Below are 12,111 nucleotides of genomic sequence, written 5' to 3' on the forward strand. Positions count from 1 at the left end.
TCTTACTACATATGTCCAGTAGCACAGGTGAAGTTCAGGTTTTTCTTAATCTGTTAGTGTTCTGCAGCCTACCATATATTAAAGATTTAATTTTTTTTCCTACATATTAGGAAGGTTAATCTGCATCCAGCCGTGCAAGCAAGTCCTCCAACTTACTGGGAAAACTTGTGGATTGGTGACAGGATTGGCACTCCAGCCTCCATAAAATACCCCACGCTGTTCCAGTGGGTTGCTGAGGTGTCACCCACTGCACTCAGGTCCCAATTCAGGTGTGTGGTGGGTGAAGCAACAAGCTATCAGCTCATGCTCCAAACCTAGGAATGCTTGTCAAGCCCAAGAAACAACATCAAATCCAAAAAACCCGACTCAGAATGAAATAGATCTTTGTCCAGGAATGGTTCTATGAGGAACCAAACAACCCGGTGGAGAACAATAAAGTGCCATTAAAGAACCAGGATTTTTATGAGTGTAGGACATTCCAAAATGTCAGAGTAAGCATTAAGAAATATAGACATATGCTTAGATTACCCTAGTTATACCTCACATCCTGTGACATCACTGCTGTAAGAAATATGGTCATGTGACCCACTTCAAAATGGTGTCATGGTACACATGAAAATCAATATTTTATGTTCAACATTTACATGCAATCTTGAATTTGCACATGCTGAAAACTCATGATTAAGCAAAAATATACATGTAAAAATATTTTAAATTACATATTCCTGTAGCCAATTTTGTTTTTAAGTCAGAAGTTCCACTCAAAAGTATCTCTTAATAGAATATTTGTAAAAATAAATAAATAGATAAATAATAGGGTGGCATGGTGGCACAGTGGGTAGTGCTGCTGCCTCTCAGTTAGGAGACCTGGGTTCGCTTCCTGGGTCCACCCTGCATAGAGTTTGCATGTTCTCCCCGTGTCTGTGTGGGTTTCCTCCCACACTCCAAAGACATGCAGGTTAGGTGCATTGGCGATTCTAAGTCGTCCCTGGTGTGTGCCCTGTGGTGGACTGGCGCCCCACCTGGGGTTTGTTTCCTGCCTTGCGCCCTGTGTTGGTTGGGATTGGCTCCAGCAGACCCCTGTTACCCTGTAGTTAGGATATAGCGGGTTGGATAATGGATGAATGGAAATAAATAATACTTATAACTTATGTTGCCATACCTCCATTAGATGCACAGTTTGTAGTGATACTAAAAACATGAAAATCCATTACTATCGTGATTTATCGTTATGGTCCTTTGTGAGTTTTTGTATTTGTATTTCCTGAACTTGTTTATTTTTAAAGTTATGGTGGCACTGTCATTATGTATGTCATGTAAAAGACAGGACTCTTGACCAATGAATGAGGGGGAGAGACAGGCCTTCAAATCAAAATTCTGGCTTGCTGTCTGTGGACTACTTTGGTTTTCGGAAGCTATTTATTTAACAATATTTTAGCAAAAAGTGTTAGTTATGGTTTGTGTGCAACAAAGTTTTGACTGCTAATATTGCCTTGCTTAACACAAGGTCAATGGTAAATCACTGTACTGTCTGAATTCATAATGGACTACAATCTCTCTATATTAAGTTTGGGAATATGAAAATTAAAAAAAAAAAACTATTAAGTTACTGTCCCAAAATGAGACAACGCTCATCTGTTTACTTTTCAGGGGCAGGTCAAGGAGGTGGTCTGGGTGGAACTGTTAAATCAAAACTAAACATCAAAAGAATAGGCAGTGGCCTTTGAATGTTTCACTTGAAAACAGATAATGGAATCTGTGGGTTTTATTTTTTTTTACTTTTCATTGTTCTCCAGAACACACTGGGTCATTATAGATAGATGTGATGGAATAACTAACTCCTGTCTCTTTCACAGACAGCCATTGTTATGGGTGATTTAATACCTACAGTTATACTCCTACAGATTACATTAGAAAAAAGATGTTATTTGTTCAAGGTTTCCATTTAACCATTTGTATTTCTATATTTTTGGTCCTTTTTTTTAATATTTAGCACATGTATTAATTTATTCTTTGGTATTTAATGTTTGATATTAGTTTGTATCCATTGTTATTTATTTCAAGTTACTCTGTGTTTTTGTTCTTTTTGTACCCTTTTGAATATTTTTATATGAAGCCATTTAATCATGGAAAAGGTGCTATATCAATAGAATGTATTTTTATTATTATTTTAATGCAAAGCAATTAAATGGAGAGGGAACTTACTGAAAAGGAATTAAAGTGTAACAAATGCTTTAGGTAGGTCAAGTGTAAATTGCTCCAGGGGCGCTGTACAATGGCTGACCCAGCACTCTGACCCCAAGAGGTATGCGAAAACCAAGTACTTTTTCTTCGGGATTAATAGAGTGTAATAAAAAAAAATCGCAGACGACACAACAGTGGTGGAGATAATCAGCAACAATGATAACTCTGTCTACAGAGAGGAAGAGAACCACTCGTTGTCTGGTGTGACGACAACAATAACCTGTCAACAAGACGAAGGAGATCATTCTTGACTTCAGGAGGAAACAAATGGCACATATTCCACCTTTATTTATTTATAAGCATCAGCTAAACAAGAATATAGTATAGACGCACTGATAAGTCGTGTTCTAATTATTAGTTTAATATAAGTACGCTTAGAAAGCCAGAACCAGCGTAGTGTACAAGTGATAGGTGGGGATGTTTCCTGTGCAGAGCAAGAACGCATTCGGATTGATAACGAAACGAAATAATAAATTGTAAATTAGACGTGTATCTTCCTAGAAATAATTTGTGTAATGTTTATGTTTATTTTTGTTATTGCGTCATACATTTCAACTGTGTCTGATGCCGTCACAGAAGGACAGTCTAAAAAATAGTTTTGAAGCATTTGTGGATAAAAATCAGAGAATTTTACTTTTTTCATTTAAGAGCGATATTTGTCCGAACCCTGATGCGTACACAAGAATTGTATTTTGGCTAATAATGCCGCCCTCAAAAAATGTCCCGCCCGGGGCGGATCGTCCCCCTCCGCCGGCCCCTATCTACGTCACTGCACAGACTGTTTGAACACAAATATTCTCCTAAAATGCTCTTATGTCTGTGCATTATATTAATGTTTTTCGTCAGTTGAACACTTTACAACTATTCACCAATTTATCTATACATGTATTCTGTCAGTTTATGCGGTCTGTGATGTCTATCTGTTGTATAACGTGCACATCGCTCTAAGTTTGTGTTCGTACACAACTTTCGCTCAGCTGTGCACACCTTGTTGAATGGTTTGAATGACAATAAAGTACATCCAAACCAATGAACAAATTTTACACTTGTACTAATAAATCTATACATTTTATTTGATCAAATTATTTAAGTGAGAAATATTTGGCCACCAGATGACAATTAATGGCAATGTTTGAAACGTTATGAAAGATTTTATCTTTTTCCGAATAAATCGTTTCGTTTCGATCCCACATATGCCCATCGTAAATACTTTAAAGGCGCATATTATTACTATTATACATTTGCATTCAACCTTTCCAATAAAGTCGAGCAGCACAGAGAGCTCCGCTTCGTGGAGGAGCCAATCAAATTACACATACCCCACAACATCCAATGGCGGAGTGCCGCGTGACGTCATGTAGGTCGACGGAAACTGAAGCCACGGCATCACCTGGTACTGTGCAGTAGAGGTTGCTTTTTTCAGTGTGTACAGGTGAGCCAATAGTGCGGACGAATTTAAAATGCAGTACATGACAGAGTGAGAGTGGGTGAGTCCCCTGGATTTGGGGTTGTCACTTTATAGATGTGTGAGTTTTCATTCAGTCCAGTTAGTGCACGCGGCTTGAATCAAAGATTAGATGTTCGTTCGAGTTAGCCTATTTAACGCACCCGCCGGACTTTCTATCCAATGGTGTCTACGGTTCAATGCCCGTTATTGAGTTTCAGTTTTGTGTAGCGCTTACTTCACCCTTTTGTCCATTGACAAATCCCCGAATTCTTTTTAAAAGGTATGTAATTTATTATTTTTGCTTTTTCTCTTTCCTTTAAACAGCTCCATTCTCAATACATACATACGTTAACTAATTTCGATTAAATGTACAGGTTTAAATATTGGTACACTACTTAATTGCTTTTATTTATTAGATTTTGCAGTAGTAAGTGAAAATGCAGTGCACAACTATTTACATTTCAGGTGTTTAACATTTATTCGAATTAAAAAAATAAAAGTGTCAGTTCTTCATTTAACAGGGCAGACTCTCCTATTCAATGTCTATGCCTTTTTCAAATACAGATCTGTTCTTTATATTCTTACGTAAAAATGCTTGATTTTAACATAAAGCTGTTTTTATTTTTCCATTTTAGGGCAACTGAATATGCCCAGTAATTAACCATATAGAGTTTCTTTCTCTCTGTCTCTCTAGCACATTTACTACCCAGTAAACAGCACATCAAACGAACAGTACAAATGATAAGTGAATGATTAATGAAGTAACAGTCCCCCTCCAGGAGTATCAAGAGGTTTATATTCTTGTCAGGCTGTCAGATGTTAAGCTGCAAAACCATTGCTGTTTCAAATGCTGTTCCTTGTAGAAACGAGTGAAGTATTTCTTCTCTCTCTGTGTACAGGGAATTCATCTTCATACTGGATTCCTGAATCTCTTACTTTGATAAAATGACAAAAAAACTGCAGGTACAAATGCTCAAGACAAACCAAACCTAAATGGTCCTATTGACCCAGTTTTGTTCTTTTTTTTTTTTTTTCTTTTCTTTTTCTATCTCTCACCTGCACAGAGTTAAAGTCTGGTGGCTCTGCATTCACATCCCACCATTCCCTTTTCTGTTTCTCTCCCCATACTGTCTCCCTCCTCCCACTTATTCAAATGCAGGTGCAGGAAACAGACTCTCACTCATCCATTCTCAATGAAGAATTAGGCAGCTTTCAAGTTGCTCCATTTTTAAATTGGGCACTTCCCAAACAACTATTCAAGTTTACTAAAATGGGTCAAAAATGAAACCAATTAGAAGCAAACTGAAATACAACATGGCCACATCTGCTTCAAAACACCCAGCGACCCCACCATCCCCTGCTCGAATTCATTCTTTCCAGATATTCCTTCAGTTGTGTCCTCAAATAAAAGGAGGAGGTAAATTCTTCACACGCATCACTTTGGTTTGTTTTTCCACTGAATCCATGGTGCCAAGTTCAAGGAAGATCACAGAAGTGGTAACTGTTCAGCTGTTGAAAGAGCTGTGAGGAGTCAAGCTTTATGCTACTGATTAGTAAAACAAAGAAACAAACAGAATTGACTGGAGTCTGTGACTGTGGATATGAGCTGTATATCTGTAAGTATACAGCATATAGTGGAGGAAACATCTAGTCCCATACTGTTACTCGTCTGTTAACTTACCTGTAGGTCTATATGCTGAATATTAATAATTAACAAAGTTTGGATATCATCAGTATGTATGTATTTATAAAGTAACACAGTCTAACACTCTCTGAAGCCTGCTTAATCTAATTAGATAACATACGTCACTTTGGTTTTTTGATTTATTGCACTTTAGCGTATAAAATTTTGAAAACCTTTATGGTTTTGTGCTAAAGCCCAAATCAGAAATGTCGGAAAATGAGAATTAGAGAAGCTAATAGAAATTTGATATTTAGCCTAACAGACTGACAGCTCCAGGAGTCTGAATTTCAGTCCCAAACTATTTCTATCTATAAACTGGGGGTTTCTCTCACATTCTTAACATGTGCTGATTTAGTAGATTGGTGAATGTAAATGTTGTAAGTGTGCTCTTGCACATGGTTGGTCTCTGCTCCATATAGGGACTCTGGTTTTCTATCCATATCTCAAGGATTTCTGTTTTTGTTTCTTATACCAGACTATAGTGGTGATGTTGATGCAAAGTTCCATACGTTGGATGCATGTAGCATGCCATACTTGACTAAGCTGTGTGGATTATTCCATCTGCTACAAGGCACTCTCAAGGTCAACATCCCTCTTCTTGGCAAAGCTATATATGATATAATTAGAATATTCATGAGGTTCAATAATGGATTTATCATTAGAACATAGTTTGACAAATGAGTAAATCATTCAGTCCATCAAGCCTGTTTGTTTAGCTAATAGCCAAGCTGTCCCAATATCTCATCCAGATTCTTAAAGTTTAAGGTTTCTGCAACTTCATGGCTCTTTAATTTGTTTCAGATTCCCACAACTCCACATAAAGAAGTGCTTCCTGGCTTCAGTTTTAAATGCACTTTGCCTTTATTTCCACTGATGTTCTCAAGAATGTGATTCACCCTTAACCTGAAAAAATGTTGCTTTGTCTGCTCCAATCTCCCCATCAGTTTAGGGTTAACCCGTGGCAAATTGGTAAAATCGTGAGCACTAATCTCTAGACAATGGAATTCTAAGGAAGTCTGGGGCAAAAAGGCCTCCATTATGCCAAGATCACAATACTTGGATTATCTGGTATTTATAGGGTTTCAGTACTGTGTTAAATATTAAATTATTATTAATATTATTATTTATTTATTTATTTGTTCAGTGTTTGCATTCCACAAGATGAAATCAATGAAGATAAAACTTCGCTTTAGAGTTGTGGAAAACAAAGCTGAAATTCTGTTTCAGAGATTTTAAAGGGAAAAAAAAGGCAAACATTTGTTAAGAGTTCTATCATTTAGCTGCTGCCCATGATCATGAAGCACCTTTTTCCAGTTTTATTGGTAAACACCCTGCTGACAGGTAATGTTTCCATTGCACAAGATCCCCCTAAATATTTGGATGAAAATTTTGAAAGTTATACAAAAGATCATAATTACATTATATTTAAATTTCTTCTTCGTAAAGTCTAAATAACAAAGTCCATGTAATCCTTCCTGTGGGCACTCCTCTATTGTCAGAATGGCTAACTGCTTTAGTTGGCCAATGTTTAACAGTAGGTTATCGTTTTGGCATTTTTGTTTGGTTTGGTTAAGGAGTAACAGATGTTTGTATTTCCGTTTGACAATTTGTGGCTGTCTGCTTGTCTGTCTGGGATTTTAAATCGCCTGTTGCTCACAAAGCTTTTCACCTATTAAACTGAAATTTGGTACACATGTACTATGTCTACTAGCTTCTTTTGGGGTAATGATTTACCTCCAAGGTTATTCCTCTTTTTATTTTATTGTAGAATCAACTCTCGGCAGTGTGCGGCACATGCGTACGGGCGCCGTTCTCATCCCTACCACCTTCAGCGTCACTTCCCCTACCTCTTCATATCTTAAATCATTCTTAATGCAGATTGAAGACTTAAGTGCCAGGTTGAGTGAAAAATTTAAGAAAATGTACTAAGTAATTGCAACACAAACACTGACTTAATGAGTTTTAACGTGAAAAGATGCCGACGAAAGAAGAGAAGAAGCGGGCCACTAGGGTGGAGAAAAGAAGAGCTGCTCAGGAAGCAGCAAGCGCATCAGCCTCTGAGCAAACGAATGCTAAATGTACAGAGAAAGAGGATGAAAATTATGAGTGTTCAAGTCAAGTGTATTCACTGCTCGTTATCGTGCAGTACGCCATTACTGGTAGATTTAATAATGTGAATGTATATTTGTATGTAAATTATTTACTGTGCATTTGTAAAGTTTTATGTAGAATAAGGATAACAAGGAGGCATGACTCGGCACTCATGGGATGTGCATACCTAATAGATTGAAGATATAATAAGGAAATTATTTCAAGTGAGGGTCTTCTTTTCCATTTGAGAATGACATTAGCCTGCCTCTGTTGTAACTAAGAAATGAGTTGCTTGAGCAGAAAATGAATTTTAACACTGCTGCAAAATTGAGTCCAGGTTGTGTATTTTATGTATGTATTCTGCCTGCGCTTCTCCTTATGGAATAAGATGCTTTGATTATACTGAATAGAAAAACAATTTTCCTGTACTGCTAATCCGTCTGTGGTTTCTCGCCAGGGAAATTAAGAGCTTGTTAATTCCAAGTCAGTACAGGATGAGGTCTTTACATTGCGAAGTGTGCATAAGCTAGCAAACCCATTATTTCACATTCTTGAATTCTCCTGTGCAGGCCGTGTGCTCCAGCGATGCTTAGTTCCTCTTCATCTTCGCCTTCCTGCTGTGTCTGTTTGAGGCCCTACTTGTATAAGCATTCTTTATAACACAATTATAGTACTGTAACAACACTTTATGTAATCTAAGTATTAAATGCTGCTGACCTCCAACTGTGGAAGCTGGACTTTTGCCAGCCCATTGGATTTTAACTCCGTTCCCAAGTCTGTTTCACTTCCAGTACGCAATAGTGTTGCTACTCTAAAATCTCTAACTTGATGTAAAACTTTAACTGAGAGGGTGTTGTAAAGTGAAATTTTTCAATGTCTTTAGATCAGAATGGTGCTGTTTTGATGGAATTCAATTCTGTTCTTTCCACAGAGAGAGCGAGTGAGAAATCTGCCATTTACCGTAACATCTAGATGAATCTGAAAGTAGAATCGTGTGAAGCTAACATGGAGAAAAGGGCCGTGAATGTTAAGGAGGAGGACTGTGAATGGGAGTCTATCCACCCTAAACAGAAGAGTGTGGGCATCAAGGATGAGGATTGTGAACTGGGTTCGGTGGGAATTAAAAAAGAAGCCGAAGAGAAGTCTGTTAGTATTGAGACACACAAATGTGAAAGTATGGAGAGTGTCAAGGAAGACCATCTTCATTATCTGTGTCAAAATGGATTAGTGTATTTTCAAAGCAGTCACTGTTCATCTCTGGAGCCTTCTATAGATGTGAAGTCCGAGTCATTACAGTCTGATACAAAGAGGACTAAGGAAATCTTATCTGTTAGAACTTGGGAAGATCAGCCACTACCTACAAACAAGTCTGGAAAAAGTAAGTGTAAAATAAAATGAATGTATAAGTTTTAAGGATGGAGTATGTACTTGAAAGAGGGGAAAAGGCTTGTGCATTTTATAGGAAACTAGCAAAATACCTGCAATTCGCAGCAGAGAAGTAGTGTGTTAAAGAAGTTATGAAAAAAGAAAAGGAAACATTGGATGCACGCCCGTCTCTCTCTCTCTGTCTCTGTCTCTGTCTCTCACGCGCCTCTCTCTCTCTCTGTTGCGCACATGTGACTCTCTCTCTGGTGTGGTGGAAGTGCTGCCATCCAGGATTTCCCAATTGTCCGGGCACCCCCTGGCGGTGGCCACGTCCGTTCATAATGGTGAGCGTCCCAGCTCCGTTCCCGTGGCCCCCAGACAGACGCGGGTGGCTGCCCTCTCATGGCGGAGGAGAAGTATCGTCCAACTCGGACACTGTCCAGGCGTCCCGGCTGGGCAGTGTCCCCGCTCATCTGTGACATATATATATATATACACACACACACTCACCTAAAGGATTATTAAGAACACCTGTTCAATTTCTCATTAATGCAATTCTCTAATCAACCAATCACATGGCAGTTGCTTCAGTGCATTTAGGGGTGTGGTCCTGGTCAAGACAATCTCCTGAACTCCAAACTGAATGTCAGAATGGGAAAGAAAGGTGATTTAAGCAATTTTGAGCGTGGCATGTTTGTTGGTGCCAGACGGGCCGGTCTGAGTATTTCACAATCTGTTCAGTTACTGGGATTTTCACGCACAACCATTTCTAGGGTTTACAAAGTACGGTGTGAAAAGGGAAAAACATCCAGTATGCGGCAGTCCTGTGGGCGAAAATGCCTTGTTGATGCTAGAGGTCAGAGGAGAATGGGCCGACTGATTCAAGCTGATAGAAGAGCAACTTTGACTGAAATAACCACTCGTTACAACCGAGGTATGCAGCAAAGCATTTGTGAAGCCACAACACGCACAACCTTGAGGCGGATGGGCTACAACAGCAGAAGACCCCACCGGGTACCACTCATCTCCACTACAAATAGGAAAAAGAGGCTACAATTTGCACAAGCTCACCAAAATTGGACAGCTGAAGACTGGAAAAATGTTGCCTGGTCTGATGAGTCTCGATTTCTGTTGAGACATTCAAATGGTAGAGTCAGAATTTGGCGTAAACAGAATGAGAACATGGATCCATCATGGCTTGTTACCACTGTGCAGGCTGGTGGTGGTGGTGTAATGGTGTGGGGGATGTTTTCTTGGCACACTTTAGGCCCCTTAGTGCCAATTGGGCATGGTTTAAATGCCACGGGCTACCTGAGCATTGTTTCTGACCATGTCCATCCCTTCCTGACCACCATGTACCCATCCTCTGATGGCTACTTCCAGCAGGATAATCCACAATGTCACAAAGCTCGAATCATTTCAAATTGGTTTCTTGAACATGACAATGAGTTCACTGTACTAAAATGACCCCCACAGTCGCCAGATCTCAACCCAATAGAGCATCTTTGGGATGTGGTGGAACGGGAGCTTCATGCCCTGGATATGCATCCCACAAATCTCCATCAACTGCAAGATGCTATCCTATCAATATGGGCCAACATTTCTAAAGAATGCTTTCAGCACCTTGTTGAATCAATGCCACGTAGAATTAAGGCAGTTCTGAAGGCGAAAGGGGGTCAAGCACCTTATTAGTATGGTGCTTCTAATAATCGTTTAGGTGAGTATATATACTGCTCAAAAGAATTAAAGGAACACTTTTTAATCAGAGTATAGCATAAAGTCAATGAAACTTATGGGATATTAATCTGGTCAGTTAAGTAGCAGAGGGGGTTGTTAATCAGTTTCAGCTGCTGTGGTGTTAATGAAATTAACAACAGATGCACTAGAGGGGCAACAATGAGATGACCCCCAAAACAGGAATGGTTTAACAGGTGGAGGCCACTGACATTTTTCCCTCCTCATCTTTTCTGACTGTTTCTTCACTAGTTTTGCATTTGGCTACAGTCAGTGTCACTACTGGTAGCATGAGGCGATACCTGGACCCTACAGAGGTTGCACAGCTAGTCCAACTTCTCCAGGATGGCACATCAATACGTGTCATTGCCAGAAGGTTTGCTGTGTCTCCCTGCACAGTCTCAAGGGCATGGAGGAGATTCTAGGAGACAAGCAGTTACTCTAGGAGAGCTGGAGAGGCCCATAGAAGGTCCATAACCCATCAGCAGGACCAGTATCTGCTCCTTTGGGCAAGGAGGAACAGGATGAGCACTGCCAGAGCCCTACAAAATGACCTCCAGCAGGCCACTGGTGTGAATGTCTCTGACCAAACAACCAGAAAGACTTCATGAGGGTGACCCAAGGGCCCCATGTCCTCTAATGGGCCCTGAGCTCACTGCCCAGCAGCATGCAGCTCGATTGGCATTCGCCATAGAATACCAGAATTGGCAGATGCACCACTTGTGCCCTGTGCTTTTTACAGATGAGAGCAGGTTCACCCTGAGCACGTGACAGAAGTGAAAGGGTCTGGAGAAGCCATGGAGAACATTATGCTGCCTGTAACATCATTTAGCATGAGCAGTTTGGTGGTGGGTTAATGATTGTCTGGGGAGGCATATCCATGGAGGGTCACACAGACCGCTACAGGCTTGACAAAGGCACCTTGTCTGCCATTAGGTATCAGGATGAAATCCTTGGACCCATTGTCAGACCCTATGCTGGTACAGTGGCTCCTGGTGCATGACAATTTCTGACCTCATGTGGTGAGAGTATGCAGGCAGTTCCTGGAGGATGAAGGAATTGATACCATTGACTGGCCACCACACTTTCCTGACCTAAATCCAATAGAACACCTCTGGGACATTATGTTTTGGTCCATCCAATGCCACCAGGTTGCACCTCGGACTGTCCAGGAGCTCAGTGATGCCCTGGTCCAGATCTGGGAGGAGATCCCCCACAACACCATCTGTCATCTCATTAGAAGTATGCACCGATGTTGTCAGGCATGTATACAAGAACACAGGGGCCATACAAAGTGCTGCGTACAATTTTGAGTTGCTGCGATTAAATTTTGGCAAAATGGACTAGCCTGCCACATCATTTTTTCACTCTGATTTTTGGGGCGTCTTTGAATTCAGGGCTCTGTAGGTTGATCATTTTCATTTCCATCAAACGATGTGGCATCTTTTCGTTCCTAACACATTACCCAGTCTATATCAGTATAGATATCCAGGAGGATTTCTTTTTCCCATTGAGATCTGATGTGTTTTCAAAGTGTTCCTTTAAT

General features: G+C 40.0%; 1 protein-coding gene across 1 annotated transcript in view; it reads left to right on the plus strand.

Moving 5' to 3' along the window:
• The first annotated feature begins 3,682 nt into the window (after positions 1 to 3,682).
• The window catches only part of LOC120534663 (zinc finger protein 850-like), a 38,099-nt gene continuing 29,670 nt past the window's right edge, over positions 3,683 to 12,111 (plus strand). The window contains exons 1-2 of the mRNA XM_039762254.1: positions 3,683 to 3,971; positions 8,398 to 8,844. Of these exons, the coding sequence (XP_039618188.1) occupies positions 8,439 to 8,844 (406 nt within the window). The 5' untranslated portion in view covers positions 3,683 to 3,971; positions 8,398 to 8,438. The remainder of the gene's footprint in view (positions 3,972 to 8,397; positions 8,845 to 12,111) is intronic.

This window comes from Polypterus senegalus, chromosome 8, assembly GCF_016835505.1.
Source record: "Polypterus senegalus isolate Bchr_013 chromosome 8, ASM1683550v1, whole genome shotgun sequence".
NCBI classification, from domain to species: domain Eukaryota; kingdom Metazoa; phylum Chordata; class Cladistia; order Polypteriformes; family Polypteridae; genus Polypterus; species Polypterus senegalus.